The following is a 26,683-nucleotide window of genomic DNA, read 5'->3' as shown; positions in this document are numbered from 1 at the left end:
AAATGCAATAGAATTATAAGTGTTTTTATATTTCAAGTGAGTGAACGAAAGCAAGTAAAAACAGTGATAGTATTACATTACATGCAATAAGTGCACCTCATTCGGAGCTCAAATTTTCCTTATGTACTATCAACTTTTTACTGTTTCATGTCACATGAACATTAGCATACTGACAAAAGAAATCAGGTTACTGTAATTTGAATCACAAACCATATTTACCCCATATGTTGAGGTTTTTCTACCTTTTGTAAACAAGAAATCAAGTTTATACTTATAAAAACTTATAACCGTCCGTCTTGATTAAGTCATCCGATAACCGGGTCGGGTTTCTCGTCTTCTTTCGGTAGGTGGTGTTTCGGAACTTCTCGGCTGTTTAGCATTATCTTCTGCACAAGCTTCTGTATGCGACCAATGTCCGTGGTCTCGAAAGGTGTGTTCACGCGCGCCAAGCGCCGCACTTCTTCTTTGTAGCGCCGGTTAGCCTCAAGTAGCTCGCTGAAATTATACATAACACGCAATATCCTCAACGGGATGAAACTGATACGTATGCGTTTAAAATAGGCCGTTTTATAGATGTTGCATTATGCAAAAGCAATATTATGCCCGTTTTGTGGGAAGTCACTTCAACTATCACCTTGACCTATGATGAACACAGGCATTGCACGCAGCATGTAGTCAGCAGATTGTTAACATTTGTTGCAAGCTATTTTTAAACTTTCGTTTAAATGCAAAAGTTTTCATAATACGCATAGATACAACGTTTTTGAACAATTTCAGTGGAACAGATTCTTTCGGCTCAATATGATCCGCGTTTTAGCAAATTCTGATATGCTGCGATTGTTGGGCAGCGTGTTGAAAACACGACATATTATTCTGTGATCATCAAATAATTGCACGATTTATACGCTTGCAAACAATATTGATCTCTTAAATAAAAGATATTTATCTTTTTAAAAGGAAAAACTACACAAAATGAAGACCAAATATTCATTAAACAGACAGTTCGTATAATTACCCATCCTACAAGATGCACCATGAAATATCACCCCATACGGTGAGTCGCACTCATGGGCGTTGCCCCAAGAAAAACAATAATGAACATTTCAGAAATGAGACGTAGTTTTTCTGACGACGCACTTATTATTCGGGAGATCGAACAACTCGCAGAGAAGACAGCTTACGACACATGTGTTCTTTGCGAAGAAGTTTTAAATGATCACCTTAAAACAACTGAATGGATTATCAATGAAAATAGATAACAAAATTGTCGTTTCAGACACTTATCACAATATTCTAAACAATCAGATACATGTTACCTAACATTTAAGAAAACCATGAGAGAATAACGTGAGGGTCTGGTCTATTCTCAATCAAGTTTCAAACATTTAATGTAGAAAACGAATATACATAAAATTGAGACAATAATTCTGACATTTCACATTTACAAATTTACAGTATATATTTAAGTATCATCCCACCATAATTCACGTAAATAGTTGGGTGTGAACATTATAAACATATTTTAAAATAGCTCTAGTATTCGTCTTTTGAAGGGTGCTGTGCGTGCTTCATAGCACTCGGATGAGTAATTTTCAGTGTAAAGTGTTTATTTTTATGACAGTTATCGGTCGTATATACACATTCTTTTGAAAATCATTCGCCCTTCATACTTATTTGTGAGTTTAAGGAATGTCTATAATTACAGTCGTAAAATCCCCGTCTAAATTATTCTTATTATGCAACACAAATAATCGCGTTACCTTTAACGAGCTAAATCATAATTACATTGTTCACCATCGTAATCATGGGATGCTTCTCGTTCACAAATGTAAATGAGTCGTGCTCTGTGAAGAGGGGGTTTATTGCGTTAAGTGTCGTTCCAGATTAGCCTGTGCAGTCCTTCCAGCCAGGGACGACATTTCTGCTCGTGCGGTATTTTTTGTTAAAAGAAAGTCTCTTCTTAGCAAAAATCTAGTTTAGGCGGAGAGTGTCGTCCCTTATTAGCCTGTGCGGACTGCACAAGGTAATATGGAATGACACTTAACGCAAATGCATTGAACCCCCTTTTCACAGAGCACGGCTAAATTATAAGTTTGAATGAGCAGAGAATCTATTAACATTTATTTCTGAATATCAACTTCCATTTCAAATGCAGGCTGTATATTTAGATCTAGTGATATACAGTGCATCGTAAAGTGTTGGAATCTGAATTGCAAATTTAAGGATATTATATCACACTGACCGATTATTTATTGATATTTGACTTCTGTCACATAAACACACTAATTATATTTTTTTTCATTTTGTTCAACTGCCCAATCAAGGCCCATACCTAACAAGTAAATAAAATACCTACTTTGACGATTCAAAACAAATGTTGAGACGACACATTGTTGCATCGTGACTGGAGACTTACCTTTTTATCTGATTTCAAAGCGATTTATTGCATTACATGAATATTGCTAGCGATAAAATCTAGTTAATTGAATCTATATTGATTAACACTGCAGGCAACATCCGATTTAACGCTTTTGTATTGTTATCGCTATTTCGTCTAAAGCATTAATGAGACACGAAATAACGGCTTACTATTAATTGATTGAATCTGTCATTTCAGCATGTAGGGATACATAGCATACAAAAACTATTATATGGCCCATTTATACTTTTTAAAGCGAGGTTGGTACAATGACATATAATAAGTTTTTATAAAAGAGAGTGACAGGAAAATATTAGTTTTAATAGTTAATCATTATTTTATCCGTTTTAGGGAGTTAACGCTATTAATGACTGTACTGTACTGTACTATTAACGTATCCATTATACCGTTGTTTAACACCAACACCTAAAAACATACAGTTTTGCTTGGAGACGGTATACCGTCTAAGTTTAATGAACTACACATATTCTCGTCCAAAGTTATTTTGATTATTAAATACACATAAAGATGACATGATCATTGAACTTTGCTGAACACAGTAAAAAATATTTTTGTCAGAAACTACAGGTTGGCTTGAAAAATACTTGTTTTCCTTGTCTTACCTGTTATCCAATGTATTATGATTAAAACATTTAGATATGGAAGGGAGTAATAGCACAAATGATTTGCGTGCATTTTTTAAACAAAATCCACTACCTGAAATTTCAAAAAACAATGTCAACGAGTCTTTGTCTAGCAAAGTTCAAAATTATAATTTTGCACCTACCTGAAGTCTATCTCACCATTCTTGTCCGTGTCACAGGCCTGAACGAACTTCTCGAGCGTCCTCTTCTTCAGCGGAATGCCAACCGCCTGAGGTTGAACAATAGATAGTTATACACGAGTTGCAAGGGGTAGTCACACGTTAGTTATAAAAGAGTAGCAGGTGAATTTCAACAGCCTGTGCGGGGGGGGGGGGGAGGTAACCGCCTCAGAAGGGACAAGAGATGGTTAACACAATAGAAGGTTGTGTCAACCGTCTGAGTAAGTTATAAACGAGTATCAGTGTGTGTGTGGGGGGTGGGGGCGGGTGTTAACCGCCTGAGGGGCGGACACGAGTTAGTTAAACACGAGTGTAGCAGGAGATTTTCAACCGTGCGAGGGGGACACGTGATAGTTATTTAAGAGTAGAAGGGGGTGTCAACCGTCTGAGGGGGGGGGGGCACGAGTTAGATATACAGTTGCATCCGGGGGTAGTTAACCGCCTGATGGGGGGCACGAGATAGTTAAACACGAGTGTAGCAGGGGAGTTTAAACCGTTTGAGGGGACACGATATAGTAATACACGAGTAGCAGGGGTTGTCAACCACCGGATATACGAGCACATTTACACCTTCAGATGTACATCCGAATGTAGAACCCTTCAGCTATACACGAGTGGAAAAATTCCTTAAAATATACAGTAAATGATGCCGCCATTCAGGTATACACGAGTGGATACAGTTCTTCAAATATACACTTAAAAATAATGTCATTCAAATAAACATTTGATAAAGCAGACCTTAGACTATTCACGTTGATATAAAAAGACATTAAAATATAAAGACGAGTCAGATATTTAGATATTCACCCGAAGATACCAATTGTCAGATATACACATTTATACACAGACCTTTAGATATACATTATGGGATACAGACCTTGAGATATACACGAGTAAAATTATACCATCAGATAAACCCGAGATGCAGATGGTGAGATGCACACATGAAGCTACGGACAATGATCTATACACGAGGAGATACTCATCTTTATATGAGAAGATACCAATATTGAGATGTTCACTTGAAGATAACGACCATCTCATGTAAACGACGGGATACAGACCTTCTGATATAAACGATGGGATACAAATCTTGCGATATACAGATATTTTCTAGCAGAAAAAGATATGAAGATAAACACAAACAGATACAGACCTTCAGAGGTACACTAGGAGACCTAGACTTCGAGATTTACCCGATGGACTACATACCTCAAAATATACACGGGGATGTTCAGAGTTTGTGATACGCGCGATTAAATACAGACCTTTTTATAACAATGTACACGCAATAACATTCAGACCTAAAGCTATACACGAGAAGATACAAAAGGTAAAGCGGAACGCGAGAAAAATCTAGGAAACCATACACTGATATGCATGTTCGACATCACACGACGTAAGGGTCCATAGAATGGGCTTTGTGGCAGGTTGGGATGTATTAGATGCATAAAGGCGTTGCCATTAACACTATCTTACAAATTAAACGCTTCACACGCACTACGTCACTGCTCGCACATCTGATGTTTACTCTGAAACTCGTACACGTCGAAGAACAATAAAGCACCACCAACAGCACGGAACATACTAGTATGCCATGGCATCATCAATGGCTTGCTACTATTAGTCTCGTTCTTGGAAAACTGAACTTAATGAATTTTCGGAAAGAGTCGTCTCAGATTAGCTTTCCGCACAGGCTAAGCAAGGACGACACTTACCGCCTCATACTGATTTTCCTATAGAGTAGACTTTTTAAACGAAAAATTCCAAAACAGCGTTTGGTGTGGTCTCTAATTAGCCTGTGCGGACTGCAGAGGTTAATCCGGACCGACACTTTGCGCACATGCATTTAGTCCAGTTCTCACATAACACGGCCCAAATACGACTCCAATATGCTATTCGTGACTTTTCGCTCACCTGAAGTCCCTGCTGGAACTCGGCGACGCTGATTCCTGTGCTGTTGTTCTTGTCCATCTGGTGAAACAGATCAACGAGTCGCAGCTTCTGCACGCGCATGAACTCCATGAGCACGTAGTGGGCGTTCTCGTTGAGCAGCGCCAGTTCGTCCTCTGTCGCGTCCTGTTACCATGGAAACGATAGGTAAGCTCACAAATAATGTAGACGCAATTTTGCAAATCAGTATGGCTTAGCTACGGCAGGAACCGTAACCCATGACTGTCTGTGTGGATAACTCTAGTACAATTTAGCAGACGACAAATGCTTAAAGCGTTTGGTTTAACCACCTCATCTGCCTGTTCTCACTGGTACACTACACAGTGTATTTAACAGCTTGTAAGACAACGTTGGCCAGTCTAGTGTTTATCATTGAAATCTGTACATATTGGCTGCTTTCAGGGAAAACGGGGCTTAATGCATGTCAAATAAGATAAGCCTGTGCACACTGATTAGCAGTATCGATGATTTGAAAAAAACACACATCTCGACCTTTGCTTTAAGACACACTCTTTATAAATTTGAATGGGTTGTGGTCATTTCAAACTTGCGATATAAAAAACTATAACATAATTTTGAAAACTGAGTTGCGTCTAAGATTATACAGCAGCGAACAAATTCAGTGCCTTCAGCGCTTTGATTAAGGACAGGGATAGGTGTCTGAATCAAGTAGGACACTTTTCGGTTACGTAAATCGTATTTACCCACAAGAAGTGTGAATGTATTGTTATATATGGCCGTTATGGTATAATGGAAATACTGTTGAAAACGGCGATAGTACTTAGCCGGTTTATTACTTTTCTTTTATTTCAGAGTTGCAGGCTTTGAACATTATTACTTAAAATAATCTTTCCGTTTTCTCTAAAATTTGAACTGAGAGGTAGTTAATATAATGTTTAAGAATTCGCATTTGACTGCAGACATCGGTAGAAAACATGGTTCAGCCAGATTTAATTGGAGAAAGTAAAAAAGTGCACACTGGAAGTCCTTTTTCTTAAATGCGCCAACGTGTTCCAAACATGCAATGAGCGGAGGTACTCACGTGATAATAGAAAGGAAATCAAGATCGCGACATCCATGCTAAAACGGGTATTTTCCCGTTTTATACATATTACTGTAACGTAAATGTTTAATACCACCTTTACTCCTCGAATATAAGAAAGAAGGTAATTATTGCTTAGTTGATATACTAATTTGCCGTTCGACCCCTCTTGGACCTTTACAAAAGTGAGACCTATTAAGATCATACAACCATTTGGTTCATACACCTATATAAAACACCTTAATGCGTTTAAAAACGTTTTCATGTAATAATAAGGTCGACAGGTAATATAATATATTAAATTCATTAAAATATTGCTAAAAACGGGACTGATTCACACTAAATTAAAGCCATCCCACCCCATCCTCCTGAACAAAGGTTAAGTGTTTCAGTCAGGCGACAGGTTCTTCCTACAGCATTATCATAATTATACAGTAAGTAACGTGATTCAGAAAACACTTATATTTCACCTCGTTACATGCTGTAAAACAATATAAATTTATTTACATTAATAAAGATATGTAAAAAATGTGTGAGTATTTCGTAAAAACACTTAAACATGTGAATGAGCTGTTTGTCATTCGAAAGTCAGGTCCCAAAATATGCTTAAAAGAAAGTAAGTTACAAATAGGGGGGGGGGGGGGTAAAAATTATGTTTCGGCAACATATAAATTATTATATAAAAACAACGTCGGCAAAATGAAATTATCGCGATTATCGTTATAATTTACTGTACAAATGCGCAAACACTTTGTATTATAAAAGAAAATGATATTTGCAAATGCAATTTTTCGAAGATCACGTAAACAACAGATTTGTGGACGGTTTTTATTTAATAACTTTTTTATTCCGATGTCTACAATCTTGAAAAATGAAACCGAGGAAAGCTCTAACACCGTAGAGTCGAAAGCGCGTATTCGTGTAAAAGAAATATAAATATAACGTGGCTTACCGACTTAAAATACGTGATACTCCCGTACGAAAACATGAAAACGACGACATTTCTTATGTCAGTTCTCCGTCTTAACTTACTTAAACGTAGATAGCTCCAGTATACGCATGACCCCCCCCCCCCCCTCCGACCCCCGCGGCCCCCTAATTTGTATGCAGAATACTAAATTGAAACTCTGGAACTATCACAAATAACTTTGCTATTAGCTAAAAAAATGTGCACCGAATTAAGTCGCGATCTAGAGCGAATATAAACACCAAATGAATTATTATAGCTTTCTTTCTAATATGTATGGAAAGTAAGTGGCATTCAAAATTTATTACATTAATAAGGTTTATAAAAAACTTCCTGTTTATGCATGGACATCTTTTCGATCATCACGCGATTACCCCTTCTGGCATAGGATAGTGGAATAACCACAAAGATATTTTTTAGACTTAAGGACTTTCATACTAGAATATAAAAGGAATTACAAAACAGAATTAAGATGGACGTGTTGAATACTCGTAACTACATACGCATGTTTAGACAAAAATCTCCAACCTTTGAATTTAATTGTGTCGTTAAAGTGATATTATGGGCATCTGGCAGTTAATAGGTGTCTATCGCAACCGTTGTTAATTTTTGGTGTTTTCACTTCATATACACTTATATTTGTTAATGCAGCATCAACATACTAAAACAATATCCCGGAAAGAGAAAAATAATGCATTTGAATATCAACCGTACTTTCGTTTGACAACTGATCATGCATGTACGATGTGAAACTAAATTTAGTTTTAGTGCAGATTCGTTCGTACGACACAAAGACACAATTTTGTTTTTCGGATCATTTCGGCTTAGAGGACTGGGTGAGTCACGTAAGAATATCGAATATAAAATATATTTTATAAACAACTGGTAGCAAGATCAGTTGCAGATAATTGGTCAGTAACCACATTTTAACTAACTCTTTTGACCTGTTCTTCTTTTCAGCTCAATTCAACCGTGAAAAATGCCCATACTATCACTTTAAATAAGTTGTGTTGCCCTTGTTTTGGAGGTTAAGAAGTAGTAGTTTTAACATAAGCCTACTCGAATATTGACTGTAAGGGAATACTTTCAATGAAGCAAACACGTGTTGTATCACACTACAGGCTCATGTATGCAGGTGTGCCCGGTACCTGCTTTCCTATGGGATCCCTGTCAGGTGACCAGACTTTCCCGAAGACCACATGTAGAGGTCTCGTGGACTGGATCTCCTTCAATAACGAAATAAAGTCGTCTTCCACGTGCTGGTCCTAAAGTAAAAATAATTAAAAAAATGCCATAATAAAGGTGCTTACACGGACAGTTCCGACTGATCATGGGAAATAATTAACACAAGTTTTATTGGGCAAGCCTCATGTTAAATATGCTACGAACATTTCCAGCTGGTTCCGTTAGATACTCAAAACAGTTTACTTTATATAATCACATTATATATCGCATTCGAAAAGCTGACAATATTCTTTATGACTGGATGTAAAGAAGAACAAAATGTACCCTAAATTATTATCTAAGTCTTAGTTCAGAGACAGTGTTTAAAAGAAATGAAAACAACTGTCATTCATCTCGTGTAACACGTGTATAAAAGCTCGAGTAAAGGACACGTTGCAAGAGTGTTATTTATGTAAACATCGGTCAGAAGTCTGAGGTCAATGTTGGCAAGAAATAAATATATGCCGATTTCTGGGAAAATTGGGCTGAAAACATGTGTGTAAAGCGCTGTCCAAAAATAACCCGTGCAGTCCACACAGGCTAATATGGGGCGACATTTTCCGCTTAAACGAGATTTTCGTTAAAAATATACTTCCTTTAAACGAAAAATACCATTACGGCGGAAAGTGTTGAATCTGTTAAGCCTGTGTGGACTGAACAGGCTATTCTGGGATGACCATTTACGCACATGCACTATGCTCAGTTTCCCCAGAACGAGGCTCATATGTTCACGTAAGGTAATATATAGTGGTGCAAAGCCGTACACACAGTTAATAAATATGTAATTTATCTTGTGTTTAAATAAACAATTCGAATTATGAATTGTTTATTTTAACGGATCAGTTGTCGCAATGGGAAGTAACGTGATAGTTGGGTTGAATGATGCACCATATTTGTCTCCCTTGAATATGAATGGAGTACAAAACACTGCGAACGAATTCGGTCTTTACGAAACTACATATGTTGTCTCCCATTCGGGTAGGTATCACGAGTATCCCGGGTAAAAAGCGGTCCGTCTAAAATGCGTATATGACTCATATCCGCGGATATGACCGAAAAGTGCGGATATGGACGAAAATAAGCAACATCGACACTTTTTTCTGCAATGTTCATTTCAATGTTTAATGAAAAATACACAATATTTATTAAAAATGCAAGGTAAAAATATCTTATATTTGATTGTTACTATATATTATAGTTTATTGGTACGTAAAAATATGCACGTTATTTTATTTATTCAATTGAACACAGGATATCGTAGTGCTACATTTAAATGTTTCAAGAATGATTATAACCATTATAGTTGCGCTGTTATTGAAAAGCAATGCGTGTCCCGGTAAAATTTTAGATTTTTCGTTAATATTTCAACAGTTCATATCCAATACCCCGATAAGTTAAAATACGAAGCCTATATGTTTAAGATTAATATTACAGCTGTTACATTCACTATAAAACATAATACTAAATGTTCATGAATTTGTTGGTTTATATGCACAACGCTTGCATAACGCTTGCATGTATGTATGTATGTAAATTATATAGAATAAAAGAAATACATTATCAAAATTTGACTAGATATATTGTTTTATTTTACCCTTTTAATATCATGTTAAACTTTTTCTGACAAAAATAAGATAAATACCTCACGTTTATCCAAATATGTCTTACATTTGGTGGCTGAATTCATAGGAATGGATGAAACTATAGGGAAAACATATATTTTTATTAACCCTTTGAACATGATGTGGACAATATGGATTATGACTACAAAACATGCTACCTGTCTGGTACTTTCGAATGGAAATGTAGGGCAGAGGTGACAGGGGCATTTTCTGGAAGTGGCTGTCTTAATGTATGCTGCTTTCTTTCATGTTTTAGTACTACATTGCGCTGAGGTAAATTTTCAGTAGGAATTTTGTTTCGGTCAACAGAGTTTGGACCGATTCCGTCTCGAAAGTTGGTCGGAACAGACGCGAGTATACGCCGTTGGAAACCAATTTTTCCGGCTAATTGCTATCATCCAAGCTTTTATTGTACATGAGTCGTTAGGCAATTTATGTAATTTTACTCTTTTTTTTTTAATTTACCGATTATACCGCTAAAATTATGGCATTTAACGATGGAACAGTAATATTTCCCCATTGTTTTCCTTAACACCGGAAGTAGGTATACCTACCCGCACGAACGACAACTCTGTCAAGACGGAATTATGAAAATCTGGACACACTGTTGAAGAGTTTACCTAAAGATATTTGCTGGGATAATGACGTAATTTCGTCAAAAAAAGACGTCATTTCACAGTAAAAAGTGATAATTATCGATAATTGTCACTGTTAATTTTCACTGTTTTTGAAACAGTTAAATTATCAGTTTTCATCCACTGATATTTTTCAATTAACCACCGGAAAGCATAAAATAAATAGTAACAATCAAATATAAGATATTTATATTGCATTAAGTTATTATAGCACTACAAATATAGATCCTTTATTGGATAAACCACATTTGACGATTTAATCATATTCGCGCATTTGAAATCATCATTTATTTTCAAATGAAAAATGCCACTTGAAACAGTGACATTTCAGACAATATTTACTGCATTCATAACATTGAGTATATTTAAATAAATTCAACATTTTGTATTCAAATTAAATATAACCAGGAAAAATTAACATCATTAATTACTTGTGGTCTGGTGCTAATCGGCCCAAAAATACTTTACTATTTTCTAAAGCATATTGTATATCTAAATACTAAAGTTTTCAGACGACATCAAGAATAATATTACATTCAGTATATAATATAAACATTATGTAAACTTATACAATAAAACATATGTGGTGTCGGCGTGGTTATATTGTTTGTGGTGTGTAGCCCTAAAACAATCTTCTGGCACTTCGTCATGTTCGCGGATATGAATTTAGAGTTGGAAAAATGATGTCTATTAAATTGTTATATTTTGAGACAATACTAACATATTTAATACATATTGTGTGTTTTTTTTAAATTAAAGATTGAAATGCACATTGCAGAAAAAGTGTCTATATTGCCTGTATTCGTCCATATCCGCACGTTTCGGTCATATCCGCGGATATGAGTCATATACGCATTTTAGACGGACCGCTTTTTACCCGGGATACTCGTGATACCTACCCGAATGGGAGACAACTTATGTAGTTTCGATAATCCCGAATACCCAATCTCAAGATATCATGGTATGAGATGGTTTTCTTTAATGCAGTGAATGCAATGTAACCGTCGTGCAAGATATTGTTTAGTATACTGTAACCTCAATGATGAACGCTTGGAATGATCATGGCATGAATGAGACGCTTTCATAACAATAGTCCGTTCTGAGCCCAACACAGAGGTGAATGTAATGTAACCGTCGTGCAAGAGATTGCCCAAAGAAAACCATTAAAGATTAAATTAATTAAAGTATTAAAGAAAACCATCTCATACCATGATATCTTATATCAGTCTTAATTCATTATTATAAAATTGATATGTTTTTTTGATGTTAAGAAACCAACATACATACACACGTCGAAGCAATTCCTAACGTCACTCAATAAAAATTATGTTCAATTGTTTACATTTGTGAAGTGCGTGGAATGATTCCATCTGCGTGAATGGGCAATTAAATAGTTCCAAAGAGTGGCATTAAAACTCGCAAGTTTTTGCACGATTTATCGTACATTTAAAAGTCATATTTCTTAATTTAATGCATGCGATCTTATATATCCAATCAAATATACATTGAATGCGTTTGTTCGGTTTTACCTTTTTATAGGCAAAATGGCAAGCTGAGCATTTCGCAGAGTTGTATGTGAGAGCAAGGAACGACAACTCTGCGTGGAGATTGACGAATACCTTAATACATAGCAAAATCGCGCATATTATAAAATTATATTGCTGATACTTCAACGTGTTTGAAATAACTATGAATTAGAAATCAAAACAATGTTATTTTTTTATCGCGATTTTAGTAAATTATCTTACGGATTAAGATGTTGATTGTGTAGTTTAAATGCTTCATCGTGTGTTTTTATTTGTTTCTTTCCATTTAATCTGGTTTTTGCTTGGGTCACATTCTTTACATAGTGTTGTCTTGTGTGTAATCAACGAACATATCCGTTTGTCCGAACAGATTGCTTAAACGCGTAGTGGTTATTTCATATATATGTCGTACATTTATTTTCTTTCGTAAATAGCATTTTGACTGGTAATAAACTGATTTAACTATAAAATCGCAGCCTTTAATTCAATAGTTTAGTAAGCATACAAGCACATATTAAAACTTATACTGTACTCCAAGCTCAATGTAGTCCAGTCCTACTTTCGGATGCTTTTTTATGAACTCCAGCACCATGGACGCGCCAATATGCGTCAGATGGTTCCGGCCTATCTGAAATGACAGTGGACACCATACAATACAACGGGGGCGGCTGCTAGGGAACAACAAATCATCGCAAAGAAAAGGACCTTAGCGGCTTCGTTTTTTCAGAATTTTGAAAACAATATGCTTAATGAGTGCTTTTTTATATGTTAGTTATTTAACCCATTTATGCCTAGCGTCTAAAAAAAGGCCTTAGCAAACAGCGTAGACACATGCGGCGTCTCATCAGGGTCTGCGCTGTTTGCTTAAATGAATTTCTGTAAGAAGTATTATAAATATATTGAAATAAATATACTGGACATCCCTAATTTTGGAAATAAATCGATCAAATTTAGAAGAATGTGAGACTCCACTAGGCATTAATGGGTTAAAAGTGCATTAGCTATTTGCTTAATTTGATCGGATGATTGTTCCGTTACAATCGAGAAAATTATTGCAGTGAACGACCTAGATACTTGACACATACTTTCAGCTTTTTCAGCGTTGTGTTATTGCGCATGCCTGTAAGAAAGCTCGCAACGCATTTCTCAGAGAGCCGGTTGCACGAGATATCGAGCTCTCGCAGGGACTGGTTCTTTGCGAGAGCAGCCGAGATGCTGGTGGCACCTTGCAGGTACAGACCGTTCCAGGAGAGATTCAGTACCTCCAGGTTGATGTTCTCCTGCGGGAAAAAATTCATGTGTCGTTGTTATGTAATATTTTCAAATTGTTCTAAGTCTCTTCTAAACGAAAATCTAGTCTAGGCGGAAAGTGTCGTCCCTGATTTGCCCGTGCGGACTGCATTATGCCCATTTTTTTAACATGGCTCAAACATTACACTTAAGACTAAGAATAACGGAATGCGTAAAAAAATAATACTCTGTAAATGTGCATTTACAGTCTATTACAGATTTTAACTGCTATAAAAACAAAATTCTTTTCATAGAACACTGTGTTAATTATTTGATCCTCATATGTAACCTCTGTTTATATGTAATCTCGGAAGTAAGTATACTTGGCCTTAAGTATATTACAAATTATTAATTTTACGCATTGGTTTTTTCATATGGGTCCAGATTATTAATTATTTGGCGTTGACATCATCGCTATTCCTGCTGCTGGCTTTAAGCAGACGCAATAAATGGCTTACTGGTTGCATTACATTTACTTTTTTGTGATTGCATAGTTTTGACCAAAAGAGCTGCACAATATAGAGAAAGAGAGCTATAGTAACGAATATAGTAAAAAGGGGAGAAAACCCCGTTAGTTCCACTGAAAGTCAAACCGGGGTCCATCGGTTTGAAAGGCTATCGTCTTACATTTTTTTAAGCAGAAACACTCCAAACAAATTGATCGTTTCGCCTTTTTAACGAGTTATCTGCTCTTCACATGATTCATCATACACGAACATGCAGTTCCAGTATGTGTCTATAAATTTTGCGGGTTTTTCGCCCTCTGGTGACAAACAATAGTCCTTTTGTCAACACAAATCGAGGTATAACTTCATACACTTACCGCCAAAGCCTTTCCGATAGCAGCTGCGCCTTCAAGTCGTAGATGATTCCAGCTTAAATCCAAGACACGAAGAAAGTCGTTCTCCTCTAGAAGAAGATGTATTACAAAGCATAACCTATAATAAATTTAGGACTATAGCCCTATCCAAGTTCTTTGACGAATATTGTCAAGTCAGGTTTCTAGATTGAATCAGGATTCCAACAATTTCTGAGTGCGGGTCAAACACATGGCTCTCTTTCACAATACATCAAATATCGAGTCTGCGGTTTTTCATACTTTCATGTGGGTCAAATAAAAATGAATTTGACAGGCTCCAGGTTAATTTTATTTCGATCTGATTATTTACGACTTAAGAAGAACAATATTAAATATAATAAATATTAATTACAATGTTATATAGATTAAATAAATAAATGAATACAAACAATAATTAATTAATGAATAAATGAATAAATGAATGAGTGAGTGAGTGAGTGAGTGAGTGAGTGAGTGAGTGAGTGAGTGAGTGAGTGAGTGAGTGAATGAATGAGTGAGTGAGTGAGTGAATTAATAAATAAATAAATAAATAAATAAATAAATAAATAAATAAATAAATAAATAATAATTAATTAATTAATAATGAATGAATGAATGAATGAATAAATTGATGAATTAAAGAACGATAGAATGAATGAATAAATAAATAAATACATTTATTAATTTAGCAATTAATTAATAAAAAAAATATGAAATAAATAAATAAAACAAATATGTATTTAATAGTTTTATTAAATATATTTTTTATACATATAGACAAAAAATATTCCCTTTTTAATTTTTTGAAAGTCACTCACTTATTCCATATGCAAGGTGTTCCCCGCCTTTCTCCCGGAAGTAGTTGTGTCCGAGGTGAAGTTCGTACATGGCACTGTTTTCCTGTATTGATCAATATGTCCGTGACATGAGAAGTAACCTCGTATATACAATTTAAATATCGCATCAAGATTGTGTCCCTTGAAACGGACTAGCGCACTTACTAAGCTTACTAACGCCATTTAAAATCACATAGCATCCCAACTATAATCACTTTAATAAAACAAACGTTGGTTCATACAATTGATAGGAGTTGTTTTTATTCCTACGGATAAGATTTTTTCGTGGAGATCCGGATTAAACTATTTTACCAATGCTTCTTCATCATTGATCATTATATTAACTAATACGGCAAAATTCATCACCCTCATTACAAAAGAAATTTCTATTGCATGCGCTTTGAACTTTTTATATCGTTTCTATTATAATGTTGTCAATTAACCATCTCACACAAAACCTACCTCCATGAGATCTCTAAAGTACATGGCGTCCTCCTCACCGAACTTGTTTCCTGTCAGGTCGAGTATACGCACGTGCATGTTCTTCTCCAGTGACGCGCAAATCGTTCGTGCCCCTACTGAACCCAGGGAATTCCAGCGAATCCTCTGTAATAATGAACGTTGTATACTGCGATAATATATTTCCCTAACTTAATAAAAGTCTCTAGTAATACGTAGTGAACATTAAGTACAATCGGAGAATTATATACACAAACATGATTGGATTTTAGATTCTTTTGTAAACTGTGGATCATCAAAATGTACAATATCCGCAAATGTACGTAGTTGACATGCAATTTGTAATGGTGGCTGCTTTCTTCTTGGCGTAAGGTCAATTGTAAAAAAGTAACATACGGCTGTGCATGTATATAATATTGTATGCGACCACTCCCTCGTTCTTATGATTAGATACTAGTAACTGGTATACGTGTATATGTAATATCATGTTTAAATGTATTTTAATGAATTTTGTTCTGCAGATAACACACAGCTCACTCACGATCTCTGTGATGTATATGTTTCTCGAGAAGACGGCGCTGAAGAAAACCATCGGACCGCCGCCCATCTCATTTCCCTCGAACACTATGGTCTCCACGCAGGAGTTTCCCTGTTGAACAGAAACATTAAGTTAAAGGGTCACAGATTTTGGCATGTATTGAAGTTTGTCTTTAAATACTTTATATTGATAAATGTAAACGGTGGATCTAAAAAGCTCCCGTAATTTAACAAAAAAATAACTTTAAATAAAAAAATAACACTCCACTGGGCTCGAACCACTGACCCCTGGAGTAAAAATCCAACGCTAAAACCACTCGGCCATCCGCGCTCATACAATGAGTGATGTATTTTACACTTTATATTAGCAATCCTTGTAGTATCACTAAATATAACGACAACAACATAACTCTCAAAATTATTCAATCGTTTCGAGTTGCAACGCTTGATAATTTTCAAGTTTTTAAATCGTCAAAAGATGCATATAATGGATATTTTAGAGCATGGTAAATGTTCAATATTACATTTTTCTCACAAATATCATAACTACAACGAAAATGTGCGAATATGAATTTTTTATTTTATTTGTTCATTTACCAAAATGTGAAAAGGCCCCCTTAATATCGAGAAGTGTTTAAAACTTATTTTCTCGCTTGTATTGAATGCTATCGACTAATAGTGAAAGTCTCGAGTCCGATTAATGGGTATTTTTGCGTCTTTGGAAAGATTTTGACAACGCCCTTATGGATCGAATCAACGAACTTGTTTTTGTTCTGTGCCCGATGTGTTTATTTCCTCAACCCACGTAAAGATATAACAAAGTAGTCTCTGAAGAAGACAAATCAGAAAATTATGTGTCATTTTTTGGACTGGTCCCTTTAAGGCGTCAGGATTTTGTTTTAACAATCAAATTCAATACACTTGTTTTGTAATGATAATATTTCCACGAGTTACGCACTCATGAATATGCTCTAGCATATAAGGTAGCTTTAACCTTGACATCAAATCGAAGGACTAACACAACTAGCAACGGCCGTCACACCAAAAACAACATCATCAACAGTCCCTACCACTAACGCAATAGTTGCGGCCTTCACGTCATCTGACATTAGTACGTTGCCCTTGCAGGATAATTTCTCGTGCACTAGCCCCTCAAACACGGAGCGCGTGGGATGCACGTGCAGATCCTTGCACGAGTGCAGGTAGTAACGCTGACTCAGATCCATGTCGTCAGGTGGCGCGTCGCAGTCATCATCGGCTATAAAATGTTGCTGTATGCGTCACTGATGTAATGCAATAATAAATTTCCGTGGTACATTTTTAAAATTCACATGTGAGCTCACTCACTCACTCACTCACTCACTCACTCACTCACTCACTCACTCACTCACTCACTCACTCACTCACTCACTCACTCACTCACTCACTCACTCATTCATTCACTCACTCACTAATCACTCACACATTCACTCACACACTAACTCAACATTTACATTAAAATAGTTAACGAAGTGAATAGAATTTTACTTAAAATTGAATGAATACTCACAGTCGAAATTAAACACCTCCTCTTCCTCGACTTCCGCCGAGTCCGGTGGCGTCTCATCCTCGTTGACCTTTACCAATTCCAGCGAGAATCGCTGCTCCCCATGTTTCTTTGGCCGGGTCAGGCGGCGCATCGGAGGCCGCTTTGGCACCACTGCGAGTCGGTATTGGCAGGCCAGGGACACCGCCGATAACGTCCGGTTGTCCCGTAAGGCGCACATAGTACCCGTAAGTTGGCGTGATCGGAACGGAAAAATGTGCACCGAACGCTAGACGCGCATGTTGCATAACTAATGCTAATTTAAATCTATTGTGTTAAATGGTTCACTACTGATATGTTTTCCTTAACAGTTTTCATGAACGATGTGCATGCGTTATTGCACTATTATTCGTCACATTATCTCAGTATTGTTCCAAGATATTTAAATAATCGTATAATATTCCCGTGTCATATTGCAATGTATTCAATTTTAAATGACGTTAATTTTATTGTATTTTGAAAAGCTACAGTTCTGTTATGAGTAGTGCAGAATTGTATACTCGTCCATTGTTGTTTAGATTAGCAATGGAATACGGGATTAACCTGACTTAAATCCGATAATACTTTTATGGGTCAATATTCGGCAATAAATCGTAGTATTTTCTGTATATTTAAACCCATTAAAGTCATTTCACTTCATGTTGTGTAATGAATACGTATGAAATGTCCAATATGTTATATGTGCAATACATGTACAATACTTAGTTGGACTTATTGAAACTGAATAAGGATTTATTCCGAATATCGAAAACCGTTTTTAAAGACGGCCAGTTTGTTATGTTCTATGTATACATGTTAAAACTCATTGCTTTAATAATGTGTATCATTTTATTAAAGTCATAAGTATATCTTTAATTAGCACAATTCACATTTTTATAACTAACAATAAATCTTTGAATTGTATTATTGCGACAAGTATTTTTGTTTATTGTTATGTTTAGTTGTCAATCGAAGTACCGATGCTGCAACAAGGAAACATTTTCAATCTAAAAATAAGTTCCAAGCTGTCCTGCGTATCCTATCACTGTACTCATTTTGTCCCTGCCGATGAAACTCAAGGCTGACTGTTAATACTGCCCAGCCGGCGGACACACATGCACTTGGCAGGTCGAATTTAGAACAATTTCGGTAACGACATCTCGGGGCCTTGGACACTGGGTTTAATTGCCTGATTACAGATGACACGCACATGGCGCACGCGCAATTAAAGGCGCCAGGTCGCCAACCACGGCTGGGTTCCGTCAAATGTGAGGACAGCATGTAATGCGATGATTGGACAATTTAGTAAAGACTCATGTGGTACTAACTGGTCAGCACGCGATCGCTTCTCGGTGTATTACACGTCAGACTTCAATGTACAAAAGTGTATATGTTTGCTATTGTACCAACAGCTAATGTATAGGTGACTATATGTTTTTTAGTATACAAATAATGCATGTATAGGAGTTTAAATTAAGTTTAACTGATTGCAAGTATACTAATAATGCATGCAGGTGACCTCTTTCAGCTTAAAATGTTTTCAATTTTACCAATAATTCATGTATAGGAGTCTTCTTTAATTTTAAAATGTTAGAAATTACAACTAATGTAGGTAATACAAGATTATCGTAGGTATACGATAGGCTGGCATAAATAATGGATATGCTGGATGGAATCTATATAGTTCTTTACGATGTTTATTTTCTACCTACAATACCATTTAAGACTATATAAAGCTTTGAAAAAGATTATGTGGCAATATCCCGACAGCTTTAAACCCAATGATAGCTACTCGGCCTGTTATGGAAAGCCTATTGGCCCATGTGTAATAGCCAAGTGCTAAAACCCAACGAAATCAGACGCGTTTACGGGGTCACTTCACAAAAATACTGTTTCGTGTTGTTTTTACCAAATGACAATACGCATTAATAGTGGCTTGCCTGCAGTTTCGTTAACTTAGTACATGTGTAAAAGAGACTGCTAATGGTCACCAATATTACATTGCTTCTCGTAACTATTTTGTTTTTTAACTTACGCTGGTTCTTTGTCCATGAAAATCAACCCATCAAGCGATTGTGAATATCACAAGCCATATGTTTTCCAATCTGCTAACAATCGTTGGAAGAATACAATTAAAGCAAAATCAATTAAACATCGTCTGTATAACATAAATCACCCACGCTATGAGTCTGTTAATGGTGAACGCATACAATAATGGTCTCTGAGTGATTTTGCTTGGTTTTGTAAAATATATTAAAGCGAGTGGGGCGCATTAGCCATATCGACATGAAAGAAAAGAAGATAGTTTGAGCTCTCAGAACGCTGATTTTATAATTAATAACCAATTCTATGTAAATGATTTGACGAATATCTCAAAATTGAATATAAATATCCCTAAGCACATTTATTTAAACATAAAATGAAATGTACGTGAATAGAATTAATGATATCACTTTTATAAATATTTTAATTTTAATACATCCGAAATACCCGCACAAAGCTACTTCAATGGGCAACTCCATAAATCTTGCGCCGTTCGGGTATGACAGTATCTGCAATCTTGACATGTTAATGGCGCTAAGGGCAATTTTCTCAAACTGATGGGTTCATCGTTATATTGATAGCATCAAATGTATTCGTTCGTAAAGGAAGCCCAGTTTTGTGAGTCTTTCAACGCATACTAAAGGAATTTTGAATACGAGACGTTATGTCACTCTGTTGATTTGAACAAATATCAGGTTATAAACATATTTGCTCCCTGAGAATTGCAGTGAAAAATCATATGAATTTATATTCTATAATCAAATACATGTAATGAACTTTATTCTGGTATCGTTGTCTTATATCTTATGAAGTGCGATTAAGAATCAAATGAACCTCAGCCTGTACAGTCCACATAGGCTCATAAGGGACGACACTTTCCGATTAAACTGTATTTCCGTAAAGAAGAAAAACGACACTTAATGCACCTGCACTAAGCCCTGTGTTTCACAGAGCGCGGCTTAAATATGTTGTTACGTTAACCCCACCGTTAATGTCTCCGCATGACGCATTTGGGAATATCCGTATCTACGTTTTGTTATTTGTCAAATGCATCATAATTTTAATTTATTTTGCGAGGTTAGAATACAATAAACTATTGATATCGCATATGTGAGCAGTTGTTTACATTTCTATTTACGTAAAATTAAAAAATGAATTAATTCTTGAGTGGACATGACATTATATTTAAAAGACCTTCAAATCCGTAAGGCGAAATTGAATATAAATGCAGTGAAATTGATCATTACTAATAAATGCATTGAATGAGAGGTATAGATTACATATAATATTCTATTATTCAATGATAGCAAAGCATACAAAACTGGATTATGCTATTTACTTTGGGTACATTACATTGTGTGTTAATACAAATACAAATACGTCACTTATATAGCGCAAACAATATTATAAAAATATTCTATTGCGCTTCATAAACACTGCACCTTGGTTATCCGTGAAACAATTGAACAAATGAGTTCTAAGTCTTAATCTAAAACAGCCCTCATTGTCAATGATTTTAAGTGGCTTGGTATATTGTTCCACCACTTCGGGCCAACAATAGCTAAAGATCTATCCACCATCTTATTTCGCCTCCTGGAAATAACAAGATTGCAGTCACTTTGTGATCAAAGTCTATACCGACTGCTTGCTGGGACAAACATTTCTTGCAAGTAACCAGGAGCATAACCATGGACAACGCGAAAGACGATAACCAGGACTTTGTACATGATTCTAACTTTTACTGGTAGCCAGTGGAGTTGTTTCAAGAGTTCAGCACTTGGTTGATCAAATGACGCATTCAGGACCACTCTTGTGGCATGATTTTGAGTCCGTTGAAGCTTTTGAATTTGGTAAGCTGGTAGATTGGTGAATAAACCATTGCAAAAGTCAATATGGGAGTGTACAAGACCATGCACTAACACCTCCGCTGACTTCTGTGTCAAATGCCTGCGTATAGCTTTTAAATTACGCAATTGCATTTGGGCAATTTGATACTTCTTCGTGATGTGAAGGTCAAGGTTAAGAGTGTTGGTCATTGTAACACCAAGATCTCTCACACGGTCTACTAACTCAACCATGCACCCTCCAACACTCACACTTGATATGGACATTTTAGATAATTGTTGCCTTGTTCCGTATAAAATGATTTCTGTTTTTGATTGGTTCATTTACAGCTTGAAAGTTGTCATCCAGTTTATAATATCATTGAGACACTTATCAAGTTGTTGTAGAACGTATGCTTCATTTTCATGATTTCTTGCCTGAATCTTGAAGGCAATCTTGTGGTCGTCTGCATAACCATACAGATCAACTGGATACTTCTGAACCACCTTGTTGAGGGCCGATATATACAGAGTGAAGATCACTGGTCCAGCACAGGAGCCTTGGGGGACGCCGAAACCCAAAGGCTCAGTGTCAGATGAAGATTGTTTAATCAAAACTTTCATTGTTCTGTTAGTCAGGTATGACTCAACCCATTTCAATGGGGTACTTTGGATTCCAAACTCATGTTGGAGAATTTGAATAAGAATAGGAATATCAATAGTGTCAAACGCAGCACTTAGTTCTATCATTATTACAATGTTTTTTAGGTTTTTGTTTATGGTTTCCGAAAGGTCATCGTACATTTTTACCATGACTGTCTCTACTCCATGATGTTTTCGATAGGCACTTTGATATGTTGGCAGGAGGTTATTTGACTCAATGTTGTTGTTTATCTGATGTATTGCAGCCTTCTCAAGAATTTTTGAGAGAAATGATAGATTTGACACAAGACGATAGTTGTTGGAAAGACATCCAATGCACATGTTGTAGGTTTTGATGAATAAACCAGTTTCGCAATATCATTTTTTGAAAGAGGCTTGAATTCAGTAAACATGTTCATACCAGAATCCTGGAAAGTACCTATAGATAGATTGGCAGATGATGGGTCAGTAGATATTGCATCCAGATCATCCCTTAACTTAATTATCTTGTCTGCAAAGTAACGCAAGAAATCATTTGCAAGCGAGACTGCACTAATGTGACACGGGAGTGGATTGACTTTGACCTTCCTAGTAAATCAGATGTTACCGCATACTACTTCTTAATGTTTCCAGCTGCATCACCTATTCTATCCTGGTAATAACCATTCTTCTCCCTTGAGACTTCAGCAATATAAATGTTTCGTACAGACTTACAGACTTTTTTTGTTAAGTCAGATTTGTTTTGCAAATATATGTTCTCTATTGATCGCCGGTACATTTCCAACTGCTTCAGATAGCAAGAGTACCACGGAACTGTTGGTCTGCAGACTATGGTTCGTTCTTTTAGAGGAGCGTGCTTTTGGGACAATATCTGACATAGTGTTTGTGAATTTTAAAACAATATTGTTTTTCCACCAGCATAGGCAGACAATGTCTGTAATAATTTCAGAAGTCTTCATCTAAAACCATCAGACATAATTATACTTAATTTAGAAGTAATAATCAATACCCGAGTTAAAGGAGGAACATTTTCATATGTTGTGCCTGCTCGAGACACAGACAGATATAAATGAGCCACCTTATGGACTTAAAGTAACATTACTATTCAAAATCAACGAAAATTTCGTACAATTGTTCGTAAAATAAACTTAACCAATAAAAAATCAGTGTTCCGTATGGAAATTGCCGAAATTTCAACGTCAGATGTGGTCTGGTAAAATAGATGTTTGTAGATACAAATGCTCGTTTTTATTAGTGTTTTGCATATCTATTCATACGACACATGAACACTAAAATGGTGTCGTATGAACAGATATATTCGCGGGAATTAATTGTGGTCACAAATAAATAAAAACGAGCATTTTGTATCTACAAAAATCTATGTAATCATACCACATCTAGCGTTGACATTTTGGCTATTGCTATAAGGAACACTAATTGTTAAGGTGTTAACTTTATTTTACGAAATACTTAACGAAATTTTCGTTGATTTTGAGCGTTACAGGAATTTAAAGACATATGGTACGCGCGTAGATTCGGACCCCGTACTCCTAACATTGTAAGATATGATATAATTGTTTGCAATGATTATCAACGTTTTTTCGTGAGTTAAAGACGCCATACCATGCAACTCAAGGAGCTTAGTTATACAGAATGTGTTTACATACACAACTATGGCTACGTTGCTTAACGTTCAAGAGGCCCATTAACGATAGTTCACCCAATATATACTTATGTATACAAAGCATGCATATACCCTCTTTTCAATTATATATCAATCCAATGACAATATTTTCGGTATATTTGTTAAATGGATCAGGCCAAGAGCTGCCCCAAGACGGTGCGCTCGGATGACGCCAATGTCATCACTATTCTTCTACTTTGATAGTATAATGTTCATTTTCTGTCAGTTTATTGATAAAATGACAGAGAATGAGATTACTAATGATATTTAAAAGTAACACAGTTTTATGCAAACCGAGAGCTAAACATTTATATATCACAACAAGAACGTGAGCATACCACACTACTATATTTTTAACATTAAACCAAATTAAGTTTATTTTAAATAAGGTCAACATGAAAAGGCCTTTCCTTCCACTAACATTGCGAAAAGAGCGTCAGTATGTCTTCTAACGTTTGTTAAGCGTTCCCACCTTAATATGTTTATGGCATGACATTTAACTTTTGTTAAAATTTAAAGTTAATTTAGCGGATAGAATTGAATGTTTTAAACGTTTTCGCAAGCATAATATTTTAATGAACATGGTAGAATGAAGCAAACTAAATCGTTCGCTCAAAAAGTATTAGGTCTGCACATCAATTAAGAGTTGGTCTGAACCCAAATGCAATCCCATGTCTGCAAGACACCTCTTAGTAAGTTACCCTAAAAAAGGGGTCTCATGAACACACAACACAAAACCCCTGTTTTCAGTAAATGAAACCCATGGATTATCTTGTAAGCTAAATTGCCATCCTTTCTGTGAACAAATTACACCGTGACATAAATCAAGCGTAACCTGTTATTTTCCCTTTACCCTCTCAGCACGCGCTTTCTTCAAGACGCTTGTTGTATGCAAATGAGATATTATCTGGTGCTAAATTGTCACTTTGCGCTCCGTCTTTTGAAGTCCATTAATTTATCAATTACGCCTTTGTTCACAAAATAAACTAATTTTGAAGCCCTAATCGTCACCTACCCACAACTCTATTTGACAGTATTTCTTTTTAGATGATGACATGAACGCCCAGTGTATCATTTGATTGTGTTCAACTTTTCATCCCATATCTGCAGAATGTTCCAGTACTTCTATTGTATAATTAACGGCATTGTAAACCATATAGCTGATATGTGGGAAAATTTCTTAAATAAAGATTGTCGAAAACGGTTGTAAATGTTGATTAATGATTATTAATAGTTTGCAATAATTTAGTCTGATGGATGATACTTTATCAAATGGAAACAGGGCAGTTTGATAGAGCTGCTTCGTCGAAGATAAGGAAAAACTACGAAAGTGACTAGAGTTAATTCAAATCCACAAAAAATAGTATTTACATAAATACACTTACCTGAAATAACATTGCTAACACATGAAATTGCACACTTCGCAGTGGAAAATGCCAGCGCATTTTGTGTTCATTTCAAAAGCATAATTGACACGCAATGCGTCTATGTACTGCTCTTCCCTTGACGTTGTTGTGAAATTGCCACGTGGACATAATGAAGCCAATACATGTCAATTCTGAGGTCCCATTGTTTTAAAAGATATGTTCGAAATTAAAAAAAAAGGTCCGAAAATGAAAACTAATGAAGCATGGTAAGTGCATCCGTCCCTAAAACCGATAACCCAGCTTTAATATCTGAAGGAGCCCATATTTTTCTAAGGTATTCAAATAATATTTGCCCGATATTTTTCTTTGCTTTGAGAAAAATCGATCAAACCCTTAATTTAAAAAAAGTTAATATGACAATTATCCAATAAAATACTGAAATTCCAATTCTATCTTTAAAAAGGGCTTTCCCAAAAGCCGTTTAAGCAGACATTAATTGTATTATTACAATACTATTCCGCGTTGTTGTTTCGCTTTTTTGACGGCATTTGATAACTAATATATTCTTGAGATTGAAAAAAAAACTTATTTGTCTCACATAATGTGTCCTAGCAGCTTTGATTTGATTTATAGAAAACACAAATAAATAAATAGTGAAAAAACACCTTGTTAGATCATGGCGCTGCATACAGGAATAAAACATTTGCATGCTGTATTGATTGGCATTGATAGACGTGATTCTGTGTGTTGATCGCATCCAAGCACGGTATTACATAAAAGAACAACAAAGGAGATTGTATTTGTGGTTCTGTTCAAGACAATGCCGATCAATTTTTATAGTATTGTAATGTGTTTTTATTGACCCTTAAGCTATTAAATACGGACACAGTACTGCTTAGTCATTTGATTCACACAATACCTACGGGAAAGGCTATAGATTACTGAATCACGATCATTATGTTATTTACTGTTTGCTGAACAGGCAATTAATAATTGCACTTTATATTGTTTGTGTAGTTAATATTGGGCGAGGGCATTGAATGAAATAGTCAAAATAATGACTACACCAGTTCTTTTATTTGTTTTCAAAATGCAAATATTTGCATGGCTCTCTGACAGTGGAGGCCTACACCAAGTCTGTCACGTGTCAACGTCTCCACAACGTGTCTTTTAGTAGTATCCAATAATTCTGCAGTTCCAAAGGGATAATCATTGCTTGCTATCATACAAAAGGAATATTACCGTATTTACTCTACGTTTTCTGACACTTATTATTTTTCAAGTCCGTAAATTTAGAATTTTAAAAAATGCGGGTGTCCGAAAATTTAGAGACAAAAACTACAGATTTATGGGAATTTATAGACACACTAAAATATTGCAATGGCGATC

At 35.8% G+C, this 26,683-nt stretch overlaps 1 protein-coding gene across 1 annotated transcript; it reads right to left on the bottom strand.

The window, feature by feature from the left end:
• Nucleotides 1-209: 209 nt before the first annotated feature.
• On the bottom strand, nt 210-17,937 carry LOC127878657 (leucine-rich repeat-containing protein 74B-like). Its single transcript, XM_052425186.1, has 12 exons — nt 17,721-17,937; nt 17,242-17,429; nt 16,176-16,283; nt 15,638-15,781; nt 15,158-15,239; nt 14,325-14,410; nt 13,297-13,491; nt 12,744-12,839; nt 8,353-8,469; nt 5,160-5,321; nt 3,207-3,292; nt 210-495 (listed from the first exon to the last, which is right to left on the bottom strand). The coding sequence occupies exons 1-12, from the start codon at nt 17,935-17,937 to the stop codon at nt 306-308; spliced, it is 1,671 nt and encodes a 556-aa protein (XP_052281146.1). The 3' UTR covers nt 210-305.
• Nucleotides 17,938-26,683: the final 8,746 nt, after the last annotated feature.

Source organism: Dreissena polymorpha, chromosome 4 (assembly GCF_020536995.1).
Source record: "Dreissena polymorpha isolate Duluth1 chromosome 4, UMN_Dpol_1.0, whole genome shotgun sequence".
Classification (NCBI taxonomy): Eukaryota; Metazoa; Mollusca; class Bivalvia; order Myida; family Dreissenidae; genus Dreissena; species Dreissena polymorpha.
The sequence above is the reverse complement of the archived record's forward strand: the minus strand, read 5'-3'. Positions and strand labels throughout refer to the sequence as shown.